The sequence below is a fragment of the Pseudorasbora parva genome, chromosome 11, assembly GCF_024679245.1.
Source record: "Pseudorasbora parva isolate DD20220531a chromosome 11, ASM2467924v1, whole genome shotgun sequence".
NCBI classification, from domain to species: domain Eukaryota; kingdom Metazoa; phylum Chordata; class Actinopteri; order Cypriniformes; family Gobionidae; genus Pseudorasbora; species Pseudorasbora parva.
In genome coordinates this window covers 596,692-623,944 of record NC_090182.1, presented here as the reverse complement: position 1 = coordinate 623,944, position 27,253 = coordinate 596,692, and the positions used below count along the sequence as shown (strand labels likewise).

Below are 27,253 nucleotides of genomic sequence, written 5' to 3'. Positions count from 1 at the left end.
TAATCTGGGCTTAATTAAACATGAACCCTGAAGTATCTCCTGTTGTGATGTGTTTTATCTTTCTGCTCTGTTTCATTAGTGTAAGATCAGGCTCACATGTGTCCAGCTCTGTGTCTCTGAAGAGTGACTGGTCAAAAGAAGGTAAACCACCAGACTTCAGTGAGAGAAAACCATCAACTAACAAAAGGTATTTCATGTGTTTCTGATTGTTGGAATATTTCACCAAATATGTATCTTGAAACTTTATTGCTCAAATATTATAATGTATATAATTTTAATGTTTTGCTGATTCAATTGGAACAATATTTGATATTCACAGATGAAAATAGATACAATTATACATTTGTATATAATGTACATAATTATATATTTGTATCCAAATAATAATAATAAAAAATCTGTATTAAAAATCTGTATATTTTCTCATCTATTACCACCCACTGCTACTTATACCAATGACAGAAATAAACACAGTTATAATAGCAAAATATGAGGGAGAGCATTGCTATAGTGTGATGACATTGTGTTGCAATAGAGGTAGCACATTAAAGTTAATACCTAATAAAAACTAGTTGGCACTAGGGCTGGACCAGAATATTCGGTCAGTGGGTTGGTATTCAATTTTCAATTTTGGGATTCGAATATTCGTGGGTTTTTTTGTTTGTTCTTTTCACACACCTGGCATCCCCCTTGAAACGGTTCTCATTAACACTTGCATATGTTTACACTATAACATTCTCTCTCTCTCTCTCTCTCTCTCTCTCTCTCTCTCTCTCTCTCTCTCTCTCTCTCTCTCTATAATTTTTTATTTTTTTTACAATTATTTTATAGCCTAGAAGAAGCGGGTTGCTTGATTGGTGGGTTCATTAGCCTATTATTCTTAATGAGAAACACAACAACAAAACAGTTCAATGACAAACTCACTTAAATAGACGCTTTTACATTTCTCTTTGAAATAAAATCTTGCGTGATCGTAATGATATGATTTTTACTACTATAATATATCAAAACGATGGTGCCGCGGTGGGAAGTGAAGTCACCGGTGTTATGCCTGAACACTGATAGCACCAACTATCCCAGCAAACCCATTACCTATTATCATCAATCTAAATGAATCTACTGCAAAACATGGGAGCTTGTTACTGGGACGTTACTGGGACGCTTTTGAGTCCGTTCTCAGAGCACATAAGCCCTGCCCACTTGTCCAGATTCCTGCCTTTATCAGAGAGAAATAATGTCAAACGGCTTTGTATCAATATCAACGATATTGCCTCATCCTATATATATCATTTATGAAAAACATTTTAATATATGGTACATAGTCGATATACCGCCCAGCCCTAAAGCCCATTTAATTTTGGTACGCCATCGGTTAGGGATGGACATTTTTGTCAATTTTTCATTTCGAGTACTGATAGATTTTAATAGGGGTGTAACGATTCGTTTTAACAACGATTCGATTCGGTTGAAATAAAAAAGTCACACTGATTTAAATTTTTGGCTAAAAAGTTACTGAATTGTTTTCAAGTCACTGAATCGTTTCGGATCATATCGTTCTAAATGAACCAATATCCTCCTTAAATAGTATCGACAACTTCAAATCGCGATACGAATCGAATCATCGTTAAACGAATCGTTACACCCCTAGATTTTAACAAATGAGTACTTGTTTTATCAATAATCGGCTAAAAAAATATTGCGTTATCGGATAATACCATCTACCCGTTCCCCGTCCCCGCCAGAGACAATACAGCCGACATACACCATAAACAGCTTGCGATTCAGTACGTGTCATTTAATGAATGAAATGTTAAAGGTTGTTTTTTCTTATCATAGTTGTTCTTACACTAATAAAAAGCATTAGCTTAAAGCTGCAGACCATAACTTTTTGCATTCAAGCGGTTAATAAACAGAACTGCATGCGTCTTGTGGAAGAACATTGCAGCCGGATCTACTTCTCTCTGTTTTTGTCTATGGCGAGTCACGCAGAGACTGTGCTCATCCGCAGCAGCTCCTACCAGTCTGGTCTGAAATAGTCCCAATATAAACACTTGAACACCAAAAAAGTTACGGACAGCAGCTTTAAAGTTTTTACGTTAATGTTGTTAATAATTTCCACACTGCTCTTATCTAGTGTCTGAAGTGTTTCAGATCTGTCAAATTAAACAGAATCCATTTTAAGTTCATGGTGAGGATTGTAGGGATGATCAATGTTGATTTTCATGCTAATGTCACATAGCAAAGTGTCTTGCCTGTTTTTTTCATAAGGTCAGATGTTTCTCTTTCTCTCTTTCTTTACTGGTCAATGTCAAGCTACAATATCTGTCTTCAGCTAGTCAGCTTGATGCTTTCCATCTAAACTGCTTATATCTCTTAATCCTAGTAGTGAATGTTTTATGAGCAGTAGGGTAAACATATTCATCCACACAGTAACAGAGCTGAAGCACAGCCAAAACAATGTTCTTCCTCAAAATGCATGTTTTTTTAACTACTAGAGGAACAAAACGCTAAAATGTAAAAGGGTTTCCTCTATTTCTTAGCCTTTCACTTTCAGATAGATAGATAGATAGATAGATAGATAGATAGATAGATAGATAGATAGATAGATAGATAGATAGATAGATAGATAGATAGATAGATAGATAGATAGATGGATGGATGGATAGATAGATAGATAGATAGATAGATAGATAGATAGATAGATAGATAGATAGATAGATAGATAGATAGATAGATAGATAGATAGATAGATAGATAGATAGATAGATAGATAGATAGTCTGCATACATTAGTCTGTACGTTAGTCATCTGGTGTTTGTTTACTCCTAAGATTTCATTAGTTTTAATTTGATCAGTTATTCGGGTCTCAGATCAGGAATTAGTTTGTGTTAAACTGGGCTTAATTAAACATGAACCCTGAAGTATCTCCTGTAGTGACGTGTTTTATCTTTCTGCTCTGTGTCATTAGTGTAAGATCAGGCTCACCTGTGTCCAGCTCTGTGTCTCTGAAGAGTGACTGGTCAAAAGAAGGTGAACCACCAGACTTCAGTGAGAGAAAACCATCAACTAACAAAAGGTATTTCATGAGTTTCTGATTGTTGGTCACACACTGTTAGAGAATATTTTGCCAAATATTTATCATGAAACTTTATAGATTCGTTCCAATTTAGAAACAGCAGTGTTATTAAAAAATCTAAATGGAGCATCAGCAAAAAGTTTGAAATTATTTAATTTGAATTATAATTACATTTTTTGTAGTGTGCAAAAAAATTCAATGTTGGTGTGCTGATATAACTGTTGCTCAACATAACAAAATACCCATCGTCAGTGCAGAATTCATAATATATTTATATTTAATAAGATACACCATAAACTTAAAGAGCTAATGTTTTCTCCTTTTAAAAATGTTTGAAAATATTTTGTATTGGCTAACAGGCTTCAGCGTAAGACATTAGACTTAGACGTTCAGACTCACAGGAAACATAAGAGTTTCAAACACAATCTCCTCGGGATCTTCAAGGTAGGAAAACACATTTTCATACATGTTTATATTTATAACAAACTGAACGACATTTCTTAATTTTAAGAACCAATAAAATAATAATCTAAATCTCTTTTTTGAAAACATGTTATTTTTTTACTTTTGTGTGTTAAACATCAGCCAACTGACATGTTTGGTTTTTAACTGGTTTATTTTACAAATGTTTAATCAATGAGTAAATATCAATCAACCAATCAAAACTTTTATTCAGGACACACATGGTCCAAAAAACACAACAAACATAAAACCAATACAGTAATACCAATACAAACACATAAGAAGAAAAAAAATCACATTTATATACATAAATAGTTCTGACCAAATATGGATGTGGATCTGGTTAAATTGTGTTCTGTCTCTTATTTTTCTTGCTTTGTTTGTAGGATCTTGAGGGCAAAATGTTCTCATTTCTGAAGAGTGAATTGGAAAAGTTTAAGAAAATATTACAAAAAGAGAACACAGAATCCTTTGTGAAGGACTTTAATGAGAATAGATGCAGTATCAAAGCAGCAGCTCTTGATCTCACACTACATTACCTGAGAGAGATGAAGCAAGATGAAGCTGCTGAGGCTCTAGAAGGTAAGAGACTCATGGCCATCTGTCAGATCGACACTTACTATATCAGTTTCAGTTTATTAGAGGATAACCCCTTGAGATGAAACATCTCGTTTTCAAGTGGGTCCTCAAAATAACATCAGACAATTACACACTCACACACACAAAAACTCTTCCACAAAATCAACCACCCCAATCAGTCCCCCCTCTGACCACAACATATTCATATAAACAGCATGAAGTAATTTCAAAAACAAAATATTACAGGAGAGAACCATATTTGATAAAGTCACCAGGACAAACAGATAGATACATATAACCCAAGTATACATAATAATAATAATAATAATAATAATAATAATAATAATAATAATAATAATAATAATAAATTTAAAAATAAAAACAAAAACAAAAAAAACATATATAATTCATCTTATATAGGAAAACATTTACAATGATCACATGATTGTAAATAAGCTAACAGAGCTGACTTATATAAATGTAGGAGAGAAGACTAAGACTAAAACTATCTGTTTTCTGTTCCTGTGTTTAGATGAGCTGTTCTTTATTCATCAGCTAAAGTGTGGCCTCAAGAAGAAGTACCAATGTGTGTTTGAAGGAATTGCGAAACAAGGTGACTCCACACTTCTGAATAACATCTACACAGATCTCTATATCACTCAGGGTGGCAGTGAACAGGTCAACACTGAACATGAGGTCAGACAGATTGAAGTTGCTTCCAGGCGTCATCAATCACAAGAGATACAGGTTGAATGCACAGATTTGTTTCAAGCATCTGAACAAGACGAGGAGATCCAAACTGTTCTGACAAAAGGAGTTGCTGGCATCGGGAAATCAGTCTCTGTGCAAAAGTTTGTTCTGGACTGGGCTGAAGGAAAAGAGAATCAAGATATCAGCTTCATATTTCCTCTTCCATTCAGAGAGATGAACTTAAAGGAGAAAGAAGAACTAAGTTTGATGGACGTTATAACTCAATTTTTCCCAGAGACAAAAGGACTGAACCTTACAAGAAGGAATCAGTTTAAAGTCCTGTTCATCCTTGATGGATTGGACGAATGTCGCCTTCCTCTGAAGTTTGACTGTAATGAGACGTGGCGTGATGTATCGGCACCAGCATCTCTGGATGTTCTCCTGACGAACCTCATGAAGGGAAATCTGCTTCCTTCTGCTCTCATCTGGATCACCACCAGACCAGCCGCTGCCAGTAAGATTCCTCCTGAGTGTATCGACCGGCTGACAGAGATACGAGGATTCAGTGATGAACAAAAGGAAGAGTACTTCAAAAAAAGATTCACGGATCAGAATCAGGCCAACACAATCATTGATCATGTTAAAAAATCAAAGAGTCTCTTTATCATGTGCCACATCCCAGTCTTCTGCTGGATTTCAGTCACTGTTCTCCAGAACATTCTGGAGGAGAAGAGAAATAATGATGTGAAAAACACTCATGCTGATGAGATCTCTCAAACACCGCAGGAATCAAACACTGAAGACACTCCCAAGACTCTGACACAAATGTACACACACTTTCTCCGCTTTCAGATCCAGCAGAGCCGCCGGAAGTATAATGGAGAATACACACCAGATATTTCCTGGGATAAAGACGCCATCCTTTCACTGGGGAAACTAGCATTTCATCAGCTGGAAAGAAGCAACCTGATCTTCTATGACACAGACCTGGAAGCCTGTGGTATTGATGTCTATAAGGCATCAGTGTACTCAGGCATGTGTACCCAGATTTTTAAGGAGGAAACAGGGATCACTCTTGGCACCATGTACTGCTTTGTTCACTTGAGCATTCAAGAGTTTATCGCAGCCCTTTATGCACATCTGTTTCTAGACATCAACAAGACAAGTGTGTTTGATCATGAGTCTACAGAACAGGAAAACACCAATGAAACCATGATTGATTTTCTCAAGACTGCAGTGGACAAGGCGCTCAAGAGTGACAATGGACACCTGGACCTTTTCCTTCGCTTCCTTCTCGGTTTGTCACTCCAGTCCAGCCGACGACTCTTACGAGGACTGATAACACAGCAAGACGACAGTGACCAGAGCAACAAGGAAATAGTTCAGTACATCAAGCAGAAATTAGAAGATAATCTGCCTGCAGAGAGATCCATCAATCTGTTCTACTGTCTGAATGAACTGAACGACCAAACTCTGGTGAAAGAGATTCAGACCCAGCTTAGCAAAGGAAGTCTCTCATCTGACCTTTCACCTGCCCAGTGGTCTGCTTTGGTCTTTGTGTTGTTGACCTCAGAGGAAGAGCTGGAGGAGTTTGAGCTTCAGAAATTCAAGAAATCAGACGAGTGTCTCATTAGATTATCAGCAGTCATCAAAACCTCCAGAAGAGCTCTGTAAGTCAAATCATTTTTTGTTATGTTTTGGTTCCAGGCTATAACAGACACACACACACACACACACACACACACACACACACACACACACACACACACACACACACACACACACACACACACACACACACACACACACTGCCCCTAAACCTACCCATAACAGGAAACATTCTGCATTTTTACTCTCTAAAAAAATCATCCTGTATGTTTTACAAGCATTTTAAAAACTGGGGACATGGGTAATGTCCTCATATTTCACCCTCTCCTTGTAATACCTAAGTCATACCCAGGTCATTATACACCTTTGTGGCCTCATAAAACATGCCCCCCCCCCAATTGAATTTATAATTACATTCATTAACCTTAATTATAAATGTAACTACATAAATTAATTACAGATGTGATTACATGCAGCTAATTTATAAAATGTAAGTACAATATAAAAAACATGTATGTATACAACAAGTGCATTGTATGAAATTATTAATTTAAATCTAAGTACACAGTAGTTAATAATTCTCCCACCTGTTCCCTCTTGATTTCTTCCCTTTATAAGCTCCTTGTGTGTGTCAGTCTTTGTCTGATCCTTGTATTGTCTACGTCTCCGGTTTCCCCGTGATTCCTTTTGGTATGTTTGAGTCTTTGAATTATGTTTTACGATTATGTGTTTTTCCCCTCGTGGTTTTTTGTATTTGTATTTGTTTTATTTTTATAATAAATGATCATTTATCGGCACTTGAGTCCTCGCACAATTTTCCTCTGTGTTGAACGTGACATATAAATGCCATATTTACCTGTGGGAAATATACAGAAATTGAATATCAAACATTTTAGAATCTTTAATGCATAAATAATAAATTAAACATAGATGAATCATTATAAAAGCTAACATTGTCTTTGTTCCATTTGTTCTTTGATTAACATTAATGAAAGACAGCATTAGCCACTACCGTCCATTCAATTCACATGTATTTGTATAGCACTTTTCACAATACATATTGTTTCAAAACAGATTGACAGAAAATACATGCATCTACATTGCAATTTAGAGTGATTTGTTATCAGAGGAGATTGTGTCGAATTATGGATTTCAGAATAGTGCATATACACAGTTAGCTAACAATGTATTAATAAACAATGTAATAGTGTAAGACAAATATATTTAATATTTGTATTTTTAAAAATGTTACAACTAATTCTGTGATGTAATTTATTTGTCTTTTAGGCTAAATGATTGTAACTTAACAGACAAAAGCTGTTCAGCTCTGGCTACAGTTCTTGGATCGGATTCCAATCTGAAAGAGATGAACATGAACAATAATAATCTGCAGGATTCAGGAGTGAAGCTGCTCTGCTCTGGACTGAAGAATATAACATGTGAATTAGAGATACTGAGGTAAGTTGTGATACAACAGAAGATATTTTTTACATGTTCTTTACTTTTAAATTAATTTCATTCGTGACAACTCTCAGAATAGGTTTTATCATGTCTTTGAATTTGGCAATGATAATGTGTTTGATCTTGGCTAGATCTGCTACACTGCTGCTGTTGATTATTGCTGCTGCTGCAGAGCAAGTATGTACTTGCTACTGCTAATAGATACACAGACACACTGATGTGATCATGTAAAATACATTGCATCCAGAGAGTATATCACTGTTTTTATTTCTTCAAAAACTGATTAAATTCATTATTATCCTTAAAATTCTGCAAACAATACCCCATAATGACAGCATGAAAGAAGTTTGTTTGAAATCTTTGTAAATTTATTTAGAATAAAAAATATATAAAAGTCACATGTACACAAGTATTCACAGCCTTTGTTATCTTGGCTGTGAGCTTAGAGTTGTTGTCCTGTTGGAAGATGAACCTTCACGCCAGTCTGAAGTCCAGAGTGCTCTGGAGCAGGTTTTCATCAAGGATGTCTCTGTCCATTGCTATTCATCTTTCCCTTAATCCTGCCTAGTTTCCCAGTTCCTACCGGTAAAACACATCCCCACAGCATGATGATGCCACCACCATGCTTCACTGTAGGTATGGTATTGGCCAGGTGATGAGTGGTGCCTGGTTTCCTCTAGACATGACGTTTGCCATTTAGGCCAAGAGTGTAATGTTTTATCTGAAGTTCCTTGATTTCACCACTAGATGCCGTTATTTCTACCTAGGTTAATTCTCCTTGATTTAAATTATTGTAATGCTCTCACCTGTGTTGAATCACACCTAATGAAAAACCTTATTTAAGGCCTCACAGCCTTTTGTTCTAGTTAAGTACTGATGTTAGCCTCACCATTGTCATGCCTAAGACTTTTTTCTGCTTTCTGCTTTGTTTTTGGATGCTGGAGTAAAGAGGAGTAAAGAGGCAAAGATTAAGACTCCGATATTTTACTGTCTTTAATACCTCTGGCTTTGGGTTCAACCTCCTTCAGTGGTTAAGTGGTTAGCGTCACCGACACACACACTGGAGACCCCGGCTCGATCCCCAGTTGGATCGTAACAAAGAGTTCAATCTTTGTTTCATCAGACCAGAGGTTTTTTTCCTCTCTCATGGTCTGAGAGTCCTTCACGTGCCTTTTGGCAAACTCCAGGCTGGCTGTCATGTGCCGTTTCCTGAGTAGTAGCTTCCATTTGGCCACTCTCTCATTCAGGCCTGATTGGTTTAGAGCTGCAGACATGGCTGTTCTTTTGGAAGGTTCTCCTCTCTGCACAGAGAAATGCTGGAGCTCTGTCAGACCTGACTAAGGCTCTTCTTCCCTGATTACTTAGTTTTGTGGAGTGGCCAGCTCTAGGAAGAGTCCTGGTGGCTCCAAGCATCTTCGATTGGGACCTTCAATGCTGCAGAAATGTTTCTGTTCCCTTCCCCAGATCTGTGACTCAGTACAATCCTGTCTCGGAGGTCTGCAGTCAATTCCTTGAACTTCATGGCTTGGTTTGTTCTTTGACATGCACTGTTAACTGTGGGACCTTATATAGACAGGTGTGTGCGTTTCCAAATCATGTCCAATCAGCTGAATTTACCACAGGTGAACTGCAATCTAGTTGTAGAAACAAATCATAAGGATGATCAGTCAAAACAGGATCACCTGAGTTCAATTTTGAGTTTTTTTTTAATTTTATTTTTATGCAAAGATTTCAAACAAAAAATAATAATAATGTTGTCGTTATTGGGTATTGTTTGTAGAATTTTGATGAAAATGAATTTAATCAGTTTTGGAATAAGGCTTTAACATACAATGTGGAAAAATGAAGCACTCTGAAAACTTTCCGGATGCACTGAATGCTGCTTCTGTTGCACAAATAGGCATTCATAAATCCAGTTGCAGATAAAGACAGGTTTAGCAGAGGGAGGTGGAGCGTTTCAGTAGAACTATGAAATGCAGGGATAGCCTACTGCTACCAATGAACCAGACTATTTAAATGTTGAGCAAGCAATCTCATTGGCTGCAGGATCAGCAGAGGCTAATCAGCTTGTGTCATGGTGTGATATAGATCTGATCCCATTTGGACAATGGGAGCATAGTTTATGATCCTGCCAGGAAATCATATAAACAGATGCTTGACATAGTGCATCATCAGGGATTACGGCTCGCCTTGAGAGCATTCAGAACTTAACCAGTGCAAAGTTTGTTCATTGAAACCAATGAAACATTGCTTTAAAATAGCTGACTGATGCTGTCACTCCAATATGCTGTTAATTGGATAGGTGCTCTTAACGTGCTCGGCTCGGCTCGTAGTTACGATCATTTTTAAGCATGTTTAAAAAGTTCGGGGAGTCGGCCTGATTTTTACCAGGATATGACTGTACCCTATTGCCCAATCATGCACAAGCACATGAAATAGGCTCAATCTATGAGTATTATTAGCTCAGTGGCTGCAAGCATACAGCGTACACACACACACACACACACACACACACACACACACACACACACACACACACACACACACACACACACACACACTCAAACACAGTCTTTCTCTCTCATGCGCACCCTTCTCTCTCCCTCTGGTTGTTTCGTTTGAAAGGAATGGCTACTGTTCTCTGCTTTTCAACAAATCCTTTGCACACATTTTTTCTTTATTTTTTTGTATCTGATGAAGATAGCAGCAATATTGAAAGCTTGTGTAATCGCAGCCGGCTCACGGTGCAAACAGTCGTGCCGTGTACCAGCTGATTTGATGCGATGATCAAATTAAATGACTCGTAGCGTCTGCAATATCTCACGACCTCCCGAGTGTCTGAATTCGCACAGTGTACGCCTGCCTTAAGTATCATCAGCGTCCGGCGTGATATTGGATGTTCCGCTTTTCATCTGCTGAGTCTTGCATTGCAGCCGTGGTGCGGCTTGGACTTCTGCGCCGACCCCGGTGTGTCCACAGAAGTGCTCGGAAAACTGTTTGCCTCCTGCATTATGCTGCAGCGATCCCTCCATCTGGTCTTTGGGAAATGACTTTTACAAGAAGAACATTTCCAACAAAGATCATTTGATTTCAAAAAGACTTTATTCAAATTAACAAAGCCGAGTTTCCCCTGCAGGAGACAACTCCAGTTCTTTGGTTTACCTAGCATATATACATAGCTGCTTTCCCAAAATGGTAACAACCTTCAGCTAGTTTTCCAGTTGGTTTCCTGGTTCACACGTCACCACATTCCAAGATCTTTTTCTGTCCATCATGCATCTTCTATATGTCATTTTCAAGCACGTTGTCAAGGTCTCCATGAACTTAATACAGGGCAAACACAACCTCAGCAAACAGCCAATATCTAATAGTGTCTTATATACAGCTTATTTTACATTAAGTTCAATAATAAAAATCTTCTACATCTTCAGCTGTCATGCCTCGAAGACGTCATCAGGACACTGTTGAATTGGGAATATGTGGCAATAGAGCCTCTAGTGCTGGGAGAAATAATACATATATATATATATATATATATATATATATATATATATATATATATATATATATATATATATATATATATATATATATATATATATATATATATATATAGAATGTAGGCCTATGCATGTGTGTATGTGTATCACTTTAGTTTTGGTTCTAATTCTCTCTATTCACTTTTGACTTTTGCATCAAACTTCTAATTACTGTTCAGGTATATCAAGATGTAGAATATGGTCACTCATTATAAGGCGTTATGTGCTATATGAGTTCTAATAAACAGCATATATAGTGATATACAAGCAAATAGTTATTAACTGTGTTTTGCGCGCGTGAGTTACTATTGCCATTGGCAGCTGACAAACAGCGACAAACTCAGAGAAAGAAAATACAGGCATCTGCCAGAAGTCCTCCACCGCACTAGCCCACGCTTGTGTTCGTGCTTGTTTGCACCACCTGTAGGCTATACCGCGATGTGTGAACGCGTTCATGTGATTGGCTTATAAATTAACAATCCCCCACGTGGGGTGTGTTCTTGGGATTGGCTAAAACAAGGGCGATATCTGATTGGTTGCTGATCATTTCCTGTTTAAAAAGGGCATTTATGTGTCGAGACAAGTCAGGGGAGTCTCAAAATTCACACACAAATGCAGTGAAGTTCACAAACCGCAAGCAGTTTGTAAATCAAGGTAAATTTGTGTGCATCAGAAATACATTTCTGAATCTTGCCCTGTGCATTTCTGAATCTTGCCCTGTGCATTTCTGAATCTTGCCCTGTGCATTTCTGAATCTTGAGCGCATTTTTAAATTTTCTTTCCATTTCTGAATTTTGTGTGTATTTATGAATTTTGTGTGCATTTATGAATTTTGTGTGCATTTGTGAATCTTCTGTGCTTTTTAAATTTTGTGTGTGCATTTGTGAATTGTTTGTGTGTGCATTTATTAATCTTGTGTGTGCATATGTGAATGTAGTGTGTGTATTTATCTTTATTGAGACTGATTTAGCTCCATACTCTCTGCTCTCTCTATCTCTGCTAATGTAGGTTAAGATTCTGTGATATGACAGTATGGCGTTTATTAATGATGCATTTAACTCGCACATGAACTGAACATGGATTTGAGTCATTTTCTCTTTCTGTCTTCAGTCTTAGTGTCTGCAGTATTACAGAGGAACAGTGTCTGATGATTTCGATGAATCTCAGCTCTAGTTACGGCTCTAGTTTAGAGTCAGAATTCAGATCAGTCTGTTAGAGCTGGTGAACCTGACACAGAAAGGAGGACGAGATCTGTTAGTGATCACTAATCTGAAGATTATATGTGACAGGATTCGTGTGTTTTATTGTTTTTTAGGGATCTGTGTATCTTTGATTCTGCTTTCAGCTTTGCAGATGGTCTAGACTAAACACTTCCTGTAGTTCTTTGAGTGTTTTACTGTGGAGGAATTATGGCCATTATAGGTCCTTCCACAGTTTCTCTATGGGTCCTTTGTGGACTTTTATTGTGTGGCCATTATTAAAGTTCTCTTTTGTCTTTTTGTTTTACTCCATATTAAATTGTAATTCTTCACTTTAAGGATTTATTTTGTTCTGGTGATGTTCAGAATAACTGATTAATCAGCCAAATGCGACATTTTCCTCTCTGTTGTAGAATCTCTAACTGCAGTGTAACAGAAGAAGGTTATAAAGCTCTGGCTTCAGCTCTGAGATCAAACCCTTCACACCTGATAGAGCTGGATCTCACAGGAAATGATCCTGGACCATCAGGAGTGAAGGAGCTCCATGATTTACTACAGGATCCAAACTCTCAGCTGAAGACACTGAGGTGAGACAGGATCAAATCATTTACAAAACAAATGATAGAAATATTATTTCAGTAAAACAATAAGCTGTTCAGTCTGTTGTTGCGTCGCAGTTGACAGTGATTTGAAGACGAATATCATATAAATGGTTTTCCTCAGCACCAGCGGCTGGATGTGTTCATTACAGCAGGTTTAGTTGAGAACTGAACTGAGTCTGCTTCATCTTCCCTTCTGCAGGTTTGTGAGTCCTGCTGCAGATGAAGCCTGTCAGTATGTGAAGAGCGTTGTGGGTATAAACCCGTTACTCCAGAGAGAGCTGAATCTGAGTGAACATGATCTAGGAGACACACGAGTGAATCAGCTCTCTGCTCTACTGAAGGATAAACACTGCCAACTCAACACACTGACGTGAGGATTGATCATTTATAATCTTACTCTACTCTTAAAGGTGTCATGTACTGGCTCAGAAACATCATAACTAATCAGTAATAGGCTCTTTTCTACACTGGTTTTGAGGCTCTCTCCTTATGGTTTTGATGGGCGTGTCACTGGAGACTAAATTAAATTAAGATTTGCATATTTAATGAGCTGTCGGTTCTCATGAGGGATTGATTTGAAAGCGGCACCAGAATAATTATCTGACAGGGCTCAGTCTCAAAACGTCTTTATCAAACAAACACAATGATTTATCTCTCCACTCGCGATTGATTGTTTTTATTACTTGGCCCGCCAGATCGGTGGACATAATTGCAAACCACACACACACACACACATACACACACACACACACACACACACACACACACACACACACACACACACACACACACACACACACAAACACTGCCCCTAAACCTACCCATCACAGGAAACATTCTGCATTTTTACTTTCTCAAAAAAACTCCTTCTGTGTGATTTATAAGATGTTTTCCTCATGGAGACCTAAAAATGTCCCCACAAGGACAAGGATTTTGGATATTGCCATCTTTGACATTTTGTCCCCATAATGTAGGGATTACCAGGCCCCACACACACACACACACACACACACTTGCAAGCGCTCTTCAAACATCATCTTCAAAACACACAGCGCCGGGACGTTGGGCTTTTGTGAGTCCAGCGTGCTAAAGGTATGTTCTGTTACACACGTACACATAATCAAAATGATCTGTAACAATGCAGTACTATCGCATATAAAAACATTGTTCACAAACGATTATCTTGCCATCTTCAGCGTGTTTATTGTTGTGTTTATTGTTGTTTATTGTTTATTGCGTTTAGCTGCATGAGTCGGTGGGCGGGGCTACAGAAACAGCAGGTGGGCGGGGCTACAGAAACAGCAGGTGGGTGGGGCTACAGAAACAGCAGGTGGGTGGGGCTACAGAAACAGCAGGTGGGCGGGGCTACAGAAACAGCAGGTGGGTGGGGCTACAGAAACAGCAGGTGGGCGGGGCTATAGAAACAGCAGGTGGGTGGGGCTACAGAAACAGCAGGTGGGCGGGGCTACAGAAACAGCAGGTGGGCGGGGCTACAGAAACAGCAGGTGGGCGGGGCTACAGAAACAGGCGTACACATTTATCTGTAGAGGCGGAGTTTCCTCTTCTAATACGTCATTATTTGAGAGCCTCGTTTTCTGGGCCTGGTGTCTATAAAAGCTTTTCTTTGACTAATAAGGAAGTTTTCATCTCTGAAACTTACAGGATTTTCTTATATTACCATGAGCTTTTATAACAAAGGCTCAAGGGAAAGTTGATTTCTCAATTCATCACCCCTTTAATACTAATGTTACTGGAGCTGATATAATATTTCCTGACCTGAGCCTGATCTGATCTGGTGAAACGATGATGATCTCACTTCCTCTGTCTGTTTTATTTGCTTATGAAGATGATCTGACTTTACAGAATAAAGACTTCTCAAGTCACATCATTTAAAGCTCGGCACTCTTTGGTGTGACAGCAGTGAGTGTGTGTGTGTGTGTGTGAGTGTGTGTGTGTGTGTGTAACACGGCAATGAAATGGACCTGAAACTTTTACAGTCTCTGCTGGGACATCATCGGAGCACGCCCGTCAGAGGCTATAATAGATGTGCCACATGTGTATCAGACCATACTGTGTGTGTGTGTGTGTGTGTGTGTGTGTGTGTGTGTGTGTGTGTGTGTGTGTGTGTGTGTGTGTGTGTGTGTGTGTGTGTGTGTCAAGCTCTCTCTGTTTCTCTGCTAGGAGTTAGTTTGGCTAAAACATTCTCTTTTTTCTCTACACTCTTTCTGACAAGTGAAAAGAAAACGAACCAAAGAAAATGAGGGATTTACCAAACAAGCGTTGTGTGTCTCCGTGTTCACGTCCTATTTACATTTACATTTACATTTATGCATTTAGCAGACGCTTTTATCCAAAGCGACTTACAACTCAGGAGAACAGGAAGCGATCCGTCAAGAAGAGGCAACGAAACACAAAAAGTGCCCTAAATACTAAGATGTGTACACTGCTTAGAGTAGCAAAGACCAGAAAAGGAAAGAAGAAAGGACAAATAGAGGGGGAATTTTTTTTTTTTTTTTTTTTTTTTTTTTAATGTAAGATTAAGTGCTCATGGAAGAGATGAGTTTTTACCTGTCTTTTGAACGAAGTGAGTGATTCTGTTGTGCGTATGGAGGACGGAAGATCGTTCCACCAACCCGGAACAATGAAAGAAAAAGTTCGAGAGAGGGATTTCATGCCTCTCTGTGATGGTACCACAAGCCTTCGCTCATTAGCTGAGCGAAGGCTTCTGGTGGGTGTGTAGACGCGTAGGAGTGAGTCGAAGTATGCGGGTGCTGCGCTTGTGGAAGATCCATAAGCAAGAGTCAGGGCTTTGAATTTGATCCGGGCAGCGAGTGGTAGCCAATGCAGAGAGATGAATAGAGGTGTGACATGAGCCCTTTTGGGCTCATTGAATACAAGACGTGCTGCAGCGTTCTGGATCATTTGCAACGGTTTGATTGCACAAGATGGAAGTCCAGCCAGAAGCGCGTTGCAATAGTCAAGTCTAGAAATGACCAGGGCTTGGACAAGAAGCTGTGTTGCATGCTCCGTAAGGAACGGTCTGATTTTCCTGATATTGTGCAATGCAAACCTGCATGACCGAGCCGTCTTCGAGATGTGGTCTTTGAAGGACAGCTGGTCATCAAAGATTACTCCAAGATTTCTGACCGACCCCGAAGGAGTAATCAGAGATGAACCTAGCTGGATGGTAAAATCGTGTTGTATGGTGGGGTTAGCAGGGAAAACAAGCAGCTCAGTCTTTGCTAGATTGAGCTGCAGGTGATGTTTTTTCATCCATGCCGAGATGTCCGCCAGACAGTTTGAGATTCGTGCAGCTACTGTGGGATCATCTGGTTGAAATGAGAGGTAGAGCTGTGTGTCATCAGCATAGCAATGATAAGAGAGACCATGTGCCTGAATGATGGGTCCCAGTGATGTAGTGTAAATGGAGAAGAGGAGAGGTCCAAGCACTGAGCCCTGAGGAACCCCCGTGGTCAGTTGATGTGTTTTGGATACCTCTCCTCTCCAGGCAACCTTAAAAGACCTACCTGTGAGATAGGACTCAAACCAGTGGAGTGGAGTCCCTGTGATGCCCAGTGATGAGAGGGTGGACAGAAGAATCTGATGATTCACAGTGTCAAAGGCAGCAGACAGATCAAGGAGGATGAGGACCGATGATTTAGATGCAGCTTTAGCCAGCCGCAGGGCTTCAGTAACTGACAATAATGCCGTCTCAGTTGAGTGGCCCTTTTTGAAGCCTGACTGGTTTACGTCCAGTTGATTAGACTGTGAGAGGAAAGATGAGACCTGGTTGAAAACAACTCTTTCAAGTGTTTTCGCAATGAATGGTAGGAGAGAAACAGGTCTGTAGTTCTCTACAAGTGATGTGTCTAATGTGGGTTTTTTAAGCAGTGGGGTTACCCGAGCCTGCTTGAATGTGGTGGGGAAGATGCCGGTGGAGAGAGATGTGTTGATGATGTGTGTGAGTGCTGGTAAGAGTGTAGGGGAGATGGCTTGTAGGAGATGTGAGGGGATGGGATCTAGAGGGCAGGTAGTGGGATGGCTGGAGAGGAGAAGCTTAGATACTTCGTCCTCAGTGAGTGTAGAGAAGGAGGAGAGAAGATGTTTGGCTGTGGAAGTGGCTGATTCAAAAGTGTGTCTGTGTGGAGGTGTGAACTGACTGCTGATGAGTGTGGTTTTGTTTGTGAAAAAATTGGCAAGATCGTCTGCAGAAAGAGAGGTGGTGGGAGGTGGTGGAGGGGGACAGAGGAGAGAGGTGAAAGTTCTGAAAAGTGTGCGTGAGTCTGAGGTGGTGTTGATTTTGTTGTGGAAATATGCGGATTTAGCTGTATGGACGTCCTGTGAGAAGGAAATGAGCAGAGATTGGTACTTACTCAGGTCAGATGGGTCGTTTGATTTGCGCCATTTTCTCTCTGCTGCCCTAAGTTTGGTCCGGTGTTCACGAAGAACATCAGATAACCAAGGGTTAGAGGGAGTAGCGCGAGCTGGCCTAGAAGACAGAGGGCAGATAGTATCTAGACAAGTGGTTAAAGTGGAACATAAAGTGTCTGTTGCAGTGTTGACATCCATAGAGGAGAATTGTGTGGGTGACGGAAGAGAGGATGACACAACGGAGGAGAGGTGAGAGGGAGAAAGAGAACGCAGGTTTCGTCTGAAACTAACTGGTAGAGGAGGTGGAAGCATAAGAGTAGTGAGATGTATATTAAATGTGATGAAGTAGTGATCCGAGAAGTGTAAGGGTTTGACCAAAGTGTTTTCTGTAGTGCAGTTGCGTATGTAGATGAGGTCAAGTTGGTTGCCAGATTTGTGTGTGTGTGAGGTAGTAAGAAGTTTGAGATCGAATGAGGATAGAAGGGAGTGAAAATCTGTAGCATACGGTTTGTCCAGGTGGATGTTGAAATCACCAAGGATTACAAGTGGGCTGCCGTCCTCAGGGAATGAGGATAGCAGCACATCTAGTTCCTCAACAAATGTGCCCAATTGACCTGGAGGGCGGTAAATGACTACAAGATGGATTTTAGCAGGAGCTGTAACTGTAATAGCATGGTATTCAAATGAGATGTTATTACAGAGAGAGGTGTGGGTTGAGTATTTCCAATTGTTTGTGATAAGAAAACCTGTACCTCCACCTCTGCCAGTGTGGCGAGGGGTGTGTGAGAAGGAGAAATTGTTAGAGAGAGCAGCAGGTGTTGCTGAGTCTTCTGGACGGATCCAGGTCTCAGTCAAGGCCAAGATATTCAGATTGGAATGAGTGGCGAAGGCTGGAATGAAGTCAGCTTTGTTTACAGCTGACTGACAATTCCATAGACCCAGAGAAAAGGAGGGAGGGATATTAGTAGAGGAAGGAATAAGACGCAGATTAGCAGTGTTGCGCTGCCGTCTGCGTCTGATAGTGGAGCGAGGGGTAGAAATAGTGGGTATGTATTGAAAGCACATTGTGAGAAGAGAGAGAGAAGGAGAAAGAGGATAGAGAAATAAATAAATACTTAAGTGCGTTCTCGGTGTTCGTTCTACGGTGGAGTCGATCGTAGGTCGAGTCGAAAACGAATGTCTTTACACTTGTCGGTCTTCACACGAGGCGGCTGAACACGAGGGCTGAACGCTCCCGCTGACGCTACCGCGACAGCGCTGACACGTTTATTAAATACACACTGATCACTGCTTGAGGGATAGCAGGTGTGGACGCTTTTATAATTATCCCAAAGATTAATCAACGCAACGGTCTGCCAACGACTCAAATCGAAACCAAACTATCACTCACTACCTGTGCTAAAAGCCAACAATTATTATTTAATAACGGCTGGTGATTGCGTACAGCGCGCTTCAAACTGCCCTGGTTAAAGTGCAATTTGTGAGTAGCTCATGGAACAAAGTTATGAATAAAAAGAATAAGTGCAGAAACGAAAATGTATCTTCCTTCTAGTAATTAAAACGCCAAGCAATACAGCAAATACAGAGTATTTCGGATAGACTTACTTGCGATTCGAGCTCCTTCTCTGACCGACGCGCTTCTCCTAATGGCCGGCTAACTTGCTCGGCTTTAAATATACAGTCCGCCCTTATAATTATCCCAAAGATTAATCAACGCAACGGTCTGCCAACGACTCAAATCGAAACCAAACTATCACTCACTACCTGTGCTAAAAGCCAACAATTATTATTTAATAACGGCTGGTGATTGCGTACAGCGCGCTTCAAACTGCCCTGGTTAAAGTGCAATTTGTGAGTAGCTCACGGAACAAAGTTATGAATAAAAAGAATAAGTGCAGAAACGAAAATGTATCTTCCTTCTAGTAATTAAAACGCCAAGCAATACAGCAAATACAGAGTATTTCGGATAGACTTACTTGCGATTCGAGCTCCTTCTCTGACCGACGCGCTTCTCCTAATGGCCGGCTAACTTGCTCGGCTTTAAATATACAGTCCGCCCTTATAATTATCCCAAAGATTAATCAACGCAACGGTCTGCCAACGACTCAAATCGAAACCAAACTATCACTCACTACCTGTGCTAAAAGCCAACAATTATTATTTAATATATATATATAAATGCAGTCCATTTAATAACGGCTGGTGATTGCGTACAGCGCGCTTCAAACTGCCCTGGTTAAAGTGCAATTTGTGAGTAGCTCACGGAACAAAGTTATGAATAAAAAGAATAAGTGCAGAAACGAAAATGTATCTTCCTTCTAGTAATTAAAACGTCAAGCAATACAGCAAATACAGAGTATTTCGGATAGACTTACTTGCGATTCGAGCTCCTTCTCTGACCGACGCTCTTCTCCTGTGAGTAGCCACGTCCTATGGCTGAATCAGACACACATCAGTATTGCTTTGTTTGTTTGGGGGAAGAACACACTGCCCTTATGTTGGAACAGGCCGAGTGTGAGCATTGGGAATTGTTCACAGTTAAAATGTTATGCGCTCGTCTTGCTTACTTCCAATGACCAGCACACACTATTCCATGGGGCTCGTGAATGGATCCGGCTGAGGGCGAGAGACGGGCCTTTCCCTATCACTCACTCGATCTCTCTCCTGGTTTGACAATTTGAAACAAAAAGCCTGCTGTAGCTCTTCAATAAGATGATCATCACAGATCTGAGTTATTTTCCTCTTTCTGTCTTCAGTCTGAGAGGATGCAGTATTACAGAGAAACAGATTCTCATCCTGACTTCAGCTCTGAAATCAAACCCATCACACCTGAGAGAGCTGGACCTGAGCGGGAATAAACTAGGAGACTCTGGAGTGAAGCGCTTATGTGCCGTACTGAAGGATTCACACTGTAAACTGGAGAGATTGAGGTCAGTCACATTCACAGACAAGAAAGAAAAAGTGTTTTGATATTTGAATGAAACAGAATAAAGAGTTTGTTTTTCTCATTTCTCCTAATGTAGGTTAAGAGACTGTGGTATGAAAGATGAAGGTTGTTCTGCTGTGACTTCAGCTCTGAAATCAAACCCATCACACCTGAGAGAGCTGGACCTGAGCGGGAATAAACTAGGAGACTCTGGAGTGAGAAACCTCAGAGATCTACTGATGAACCCACAATCACAGCTGGAGAAACTACAGTTAGTATCATTATACTGTACAGTTACAGTGAGATTACAGTTCACTGTTTAGCTCAAGTCACATCATTTATACCGCAGCATTGCATCTTCTGGCCTTTGCCATTGGTCACAAGTACAATTCAGTTTTTAACTAATAAATAATTACATTTCAAGTGTTTGAAACAATGAACTGATTGTGTGAGTCTGGGTAAGATGACCCCCGGGGTAAGATGACCCGCCACCTTAATGTTTTTCTCCTGACCGTAGACGAGACAAAATCTCATCTCAGCACTTTTGATAAATGCCTACGCTATTTTTAATATTTTAATTTCATCTGAATATCAACATTTGTGAGGTTTTGAGGTTAATTTCTCTCATTTTGTGTCTGGACAATATTTATCAGTGACATTATATTATGTTGAATACCAAAGTTTGTGTCTATTTGTTAATGAGGGATTTGTGGACTCATTCATGTTTTTATATTTGTGGAGTTACAGTTATAGTTTTTATTTTGAAGTAAAAAGATCAAATTAGAAGTGTTTCTATGACACATCTTCAGTTAAAATATGAGCTATTAAATATGTAAATATTCATACGCCTGTACATTCGTCACAGAATAATTTTACCTTTCAGATGAATCTCTTTTACTGGGATTCTGCTTTGTCTCTCATCGGTTATTCAATTATTAAACTAAATTGTCAAAATGTCATTTTAAATAGAATAGCTGATTTAGTATTTTACATTAAAGGTGCACTATGTGGTATTTTTGCAGTAAAATATCCAAAAACCACTAGGTCAGTGTTATATATTTTGTTCAGTTGAGTACTTACAATGTCCAAAATGTTTCCAACTATTTGTAAATTGTGAGAAAAATGCTATTTTAACTGAGGACCGGGACGTTTCGTGATAGCGTCTGAGGAAGTCGCCTGTCAATGGCGTCATATCTGCGCTACCCTCGGTTTTATTCTGCAGAAGCGCTTTTCTCTTAGCAGTGTGAACATGTCACAGCAGCGCCGAGCGAACGCACAGAGGAACGTCATAACATCATTTTAAACACACTTAAATGTGTCTAATATGATAAACAGAGCTGCTGGCTTTACCTTATAGTCATGACCAGAAAAAGTGGAGGCGACTGTGTCCCGTCCCGTCATAATAAAAGTCCCAGTGTTCATGAGCCGTGTGTTTGTATAACAATCACTCCAGCGGCCGTGCTCAGCTCCACAACACTCGCTCCTGCTCTGCATTACAATTGCATTAACATTAATAACCGCATCCATGAACATGATTTCTGCCCGAGTCCCATTTTCCACCGGCTGTGAGGTGAAGACCACATTTCTCAAGATACTGCGCTCACACTTGGCGTCATCAAACTACGCCTTTGTTTTGAATAGGCGCCCTCCAGTGGACGGAAAGTTGCATAGGGCACCTTTAATGAAACTTTAATATATGTATAAATATTATTAAGAGTTATATGAGAGTTTGTGGGGCTGAGGCATCATATCCTGCACATGCTAAACTTCTCTTTAAATATGTTAAACTTTAACAGTAAATCCACATTGTCCTGAAGGGCGGCGTCTTCTCCATCTTACCCTACATGTTGATCTGCAGAAATATCATGAGATTTACATCTGCTGCAGAACTAGTGTGACACGATTACAAGCTGAATATGGAAACTATAGACTAAATGACAGACTATATGCTGTAGCTCTTCAATAAGATGATCATCACAGATCTGAGTCATTTTCTCTTTCTGTCTTCAGTCTGAGTGTGTGCAGTATTACAGAGAAACAGAGTCTCATCCTGACTTCAGCTCTGAAATCAAACCCATCACACCTGAGAGAGCTGGACCTGAGCTGGAATAATCTAGGAGACTCTGGAGTGAAGCCCTTATGTGCCGTACTGAAGGATTCACACTGTAAACTGGAGAGATTGAGGTCAGTCACATTCACAGACAAGAAAGAAAAAGTGTTTTGATATTTGAATGAAACAGAATAAAGAGGTTGTTTTCCTCATTTCTCCTAATGTAGGTTAAAATACTGTGGTATGACAGATGAAGGTTTTTCTGCTGTGACTTCAGCTCTGAAATCAAACCCATCACACCTGAGAGAGCTGAACCTGAGTGGGAATAAACTAGGAGACTGTGGAGTGAGAAACCTCAGTGATCTACTGATGAACCCACAATCACAGCTGGAGAAACTACAGTTAGTATCATTATACTGTACAGTTACAGTGAGATTACAGTTCACTGTTTAGCTCAAGTCACATCATTTATACCGCAGCATTGCATCTTCTGGCCTTTGCCATTGGTCACAAGTACAATTCAGTTTTTAACTAATAAATAATTACATTTCAAGTGTTTGAAACAATGAACTGATTGTGTGAGTCTGGGTAAGATGACCCCGGGGTAAGATGACCCGCCACCTTAATGTTTTTCACCTGACCGCAGACGAGACAAAATCTCATCTCAGCACTTTTGATGAATGCCTACGCTATTTTTAATATTTTAATTTCATCTGAATATCAACATTTGTGAGGTTTTGAGGTTAATTTCTCTCATTTTGTGTCTGGAAAATATTTATCAGTGACATTGTATTATGTTGAATACCAAAGTTTGTGTCTATTTGTTAATGAGGGATTTGTGGACTCATTCATGTTTTTATATTTGTGGAGTTACAGTTATAGTTTTTATTTTGAAGTAAAAAGATCAAATTAGAAGTGTTTCTATGACACATCTTCAGTTAAAATATGAGCTATTAAATATGTAAATATTCATACGCCTGTACATTCGTCACAGAATAATTTTACCTTTCAGATGAATCTCTTTTACTGGTATTCTGCTTTGTCTCTCATCGGTTATTCAATTATTAAACTAAATTGTCAAAATGTCATTTTAAATAGAATAGCTGATTTAGTATTTTACATTAATGACACTTTAATATATGTATAAATATTATTAAGAGTTATATGAGCGTTTATGGGGCTGAGGCATCATATCCTGCAGATGCTAAACTTCTCTTTAAATATGTTAAACTTTAACAGTAAATCCACATTGTCCTGAAGGGCAGCGTCTTCTCCATCTTACCCTACATGTTGATCTGCAGAAATATCATGAGATTTACATCTGCTGCAGAACTAGTGTGACACGATTACAAGCTGAATATGGAAACTATAGACTAAATGACAGACTATATGCTGTAGCTCTTCAATAAGATGATCATCACAGATCTGAGTCATTTTCTCTTGCTGTCTTCAGTCTGAGAGGATGCAGTATTACAGAGGAACAGAGTCTCATCCTGACTTCAGCTCTGAAATCAAACCCATCACACCTGAGAGAGCTGGACCTGAGCTGGAATACACTAGGAGACTCTGGAGTGAAGCCCTTATGTGCCGTACTGAAGGATTCACACTGTAAACTGGAGAGATTGAGGTCAGTCACATTCACAGACAAGAAAGAAAAAGTGCTTAAATCATTTTAACAGTTTAAACTAAGACACTTTATACTCAATATCTCATGAAGAGCCTGAGTTCACATTATATCTGTTTAAAATTCTTCATCTTAATGATTTGTTTGTGAGATAATCTCTCTTCCTCTGTTTGTGTCTTTCTAGTCTACAGAGCTGTGGCATTACAGACGTTTCTTCTTTATCTCAGTCTTTGACTAACTCTAAAGCTCTGCAGTTTTTAAAAGAGCTTGATCTGAGAGGCAATAAGATCGGAGACTCAAAGCAGCGGCTCAGAGACGAGCTACGAGACTCAAACTGTGTCCTGAGGTGAGGAAACATCATTGTGATATTAAAGAGAGCTTCATTTACCTCTGATATGAGGACAAACCTTTCAGATATTCAGGAAAGGAAATTATCATTGAGCTTTATTACAACAAAGGGTTTGTGTGAGAACAAAATGTAAAGTTGATTAAAATGTTTAACAGAAAGGAGGAAAGAGAACAAAAGCACACAGCCACAGCTTTACACACAACACCTGCTTTATTACCTGTGTCAGTAATAGAGAATCATTTCAGTTTGAACATAGACTTGGTCAGATTGTAGGAAAACGCTGCTAAAATCAGTTCAGCTTCAGCTACAGCCGTCCAGCCTCACATGAGAAATGTCTCTGTCTCGAGTGTGTTTTTACTGTGACTAGCAACACGTCACACACTTTACACACACTTTACTGTCAGTGATTTACTAAGAGCTCTACAAACATGTGTAAACTAGAGGACAAACGGCTTTAACTAGTGGAAGTTTAACTGACAGGTTTGAGCTGAAGATAACATTTGTGTTTGATCGCTGTGGTTTATTCCACACGCCGTACACTCATTAGCATGAGTTTCTCCTTTACAGAGACTCAATAGGAGTTGCAGGTCCTTCTGCAGTCACACACACACACACACACACATGTTTGTTTTTGTGAATTGTGGGGACATTCCATAGGCGTAATGGATTTTATACTGTACAAACCGTATTGTCTATCCCCTTACACTGCCCCTATCCCTAAACCTACCCATCACAGGAAACATTCTGCATTTTTACTTTTTCAAAAAAACTCATCCTGTATGATTTATAAGCATTTTGAAAAGTGGGGACATGGGGTAATGTCCTGATATGTCACCATTTTGTGTAATACCTGTGTCATACACATGTTATTATACACATTTTTGTCCTGATATGTCACAAAAACAAGCACACACGCACACACACACACACACACACATGCACACACGCACAAACACACAAACACACACACACACACACACTCACACTCACACACTCAAACACACACAAAACACGTGCACACACACACACACACACACACACACACACACACACACGCACACATGCACACACGCACACACACTCAAACACACACACAATAACACGCGCGCACACACACACACACACACACACACACACACACACACACACACACACACACACACACACACACTCAAACACACACACAATAACACGCGCACACACACACACACACACACACACACACAAACACACTCAAACACACACACAAAACACGCGCACACACACACACACACACACACACACGCACACACAAACACACTCAAACACACACACAAAACATGCGCACACACACACACACACACACACACACACACTCAAACACACACACAAAACACGCGCACACACACACACACACACTCAAACACACACACAAAACACGCGCACACACTCACACACATGAACCCCATTCATGTTTTATATCTAGAGTATTTAATGCACAAACACTGATTGAGGAATATCTCTGCAGGATAATGTAAAGCAGTGATTAATCTGATTACAGGAATTTAATGACACTTCTTTTTACTCATTGAAATATAAATAATTCACACTTTGTTCCACTGAACACTGATTGCTTTCTCTTCTGGTTCCTCCTTACAGCATAGATGAAGATCAATCACCAAACGTCTCTGAGGGATCGATTACATCATGGTTTAAATCTCTGAAGCGGTCATGAGAGGATCAGAAACCATCAGCTGATCACAGAAGAGCTTCACTACTGTGTCTATGAGGAGAAATAAATGTGTGATTAATGTGTAAATGTGTTTATACAGCTGGAAGAGACTCAGACTTTACGGTTAAATAAAGCAGCGTGTGTGTTAGCATGCGTATCAGAAACATGTGATATTGAGGATTAATGTTGGTTTAGTGTTCAGCCAAATGATGGTTTTGTTTTATGTAAAGGAGGAACAGAGGAAGAGCTCAGATGAGTCTGTCAGCAGAAATCTTCAGGCTCTTCAGTATCAGGCCTACAAATATAATAATGTTTGATTCAACTCATCCGTAACATTTACATTTATGCATTTAGCAGACGCTTTTATCTAAAGCGACTTACAACTCAGGAGAATAGGAAGCGATCCGTCAAGAAGAGGCAACGAAACACAAAAAGTGCCCTAAATACCAAGATTTGTACACTGCTCAGAGTAGCAAAGACCAGAAAAGGAAAGAAGAAGGAGAAATAGAGGGGGAAAGAATTTTTTTTTTATTTATTTTTTTTTTTTTTAAATGTAAGATTAAGTACTCATGGAAGAGATGAGTTTTTACCTGTCTTTTGAATGAAGCGAGTGATTCAGTTGTGCGTATGGAGGACGGAAGATCGTTCCACCAACCAGGAACAATGAAAGAAAAAGTTCTAGAGAGAGGGATTTCATGCCTCTCTGTGATGGTACCACAAGCCTTCGCTCATTAGCTGAGCGAAGGCTTCTGGTGGGTGTGTAGACGCGTAGGAGTGAGTCGAAGTATGCGGGTGCTGCGCTTGTGGAAGATCCATAAGCAAGAGTCAGGGCTTTGAATTTGATCCGGGCAGCGAGTGGTAGCCAATGCAGAGAGATGAATAGAGGTGTGACATGAGCCCTTTTGGGCTCATTGAATACAAGACGTGCTGCAGCGTTCTGGATCATTTGCAACGGTTTGATTGCACAAGATGGAAGTCCAGCCAGAAGCGCATTGCAATAGTCAAG

The 27,253-nt window shown here is 39.7% G+C and overlaps 2 protein-coding genes across 2 annotated transcripts; both read left to right on the top strand.

The window, feature by feature from the left end:
- The first annotated feature begins 3,440 nt into the window (after positions 1-3,440).
- On the top strand, positions 3,441-22,737 carry LOC137092919 (NLR family CARD domain-containing protein 3-like). Its single transcript, XM_067457464.1, has 9 exons — positions 3,441-3,520; positions 3,925-4,120; positions 4,650-6,477; positions 7,703-7,873; positions 13,028-13,201; positions 13,416-13,586; positions 20,344-20,517; positions 20,611-20,784; positions 22,524-22,737. Exons 2-9 carry the CDS (start codon positions 3,940-3,942, stop codon positions 22,735-22,737), a joined length of 3,087 nt encoding a protein of 1,028 aa, XP_067313565.1. The 5' UTR covers positions 3,441-3,520; positions 3,925-3,939.
- A 68-nt stretch (positions 22,738-22,805) lies between these two features.
- LOC137092502 (ribonuclease inhibitor-like) lies at positions 22,806-26,413 on the top strand. The gene is made up of 3 exons (XM_067456764.1): positions 22,806-22,964; positions 24,017-24,533; positions 26,175-26,413. The coding sequence occupies exons 1-2, from the start codon at positions 22,807-22,809 to the stop codon at positions 24,237-24,239; spliced, it is 381 nt and encodes a 126-aa protein (XP_067312865.1). The 5' UTR covers position 22,806; the 3' UTR covers positions 24,240-24,533; positions 26,175-26,413.
- Positions 26,414-27,253: the final 840 nt, after the last annotated feature.

Bases quoted from the DNA above. Each gene is read 5' to 3' on its own strand.
- LOC137092919 (XM_067457464.1), top strand. From the start codon at position 3,940: ATGTTCTCATTTCTGAAGAGTGAATTGGAAAAGTTTAAGAAAATATTA. The intron at 4,121-4,649 runs GTAAGAGACTCA...TCCTGTGTTTAG, and splicing joins AGCTGCTGAGGCTCTAGAAG to ATGAGCTGTTCTTTATTCAT. The intron at 6,478-7,702 runs GTAAGTCAAATC...TTTGTCTTTTAG, and splicing joins AAAACCTCCAGAAGAGCTCT to GCTAAATGATTGTAACTTAA.
- LOC137092502 (XM_067456764.1), top strand. From the start codon at position 22,807: ATGACAGATGAAGGTTTTTCTGCTGTGACTTCAGCTCTGAAATCAAAC. The intron at 22,965-24,016 runs GTTAGTATCATT...TGCTGTCTTCAG, and splicing joins TCACAGCTGGAGAAACTACA to TCTGAGAGGATGCAGTATTA.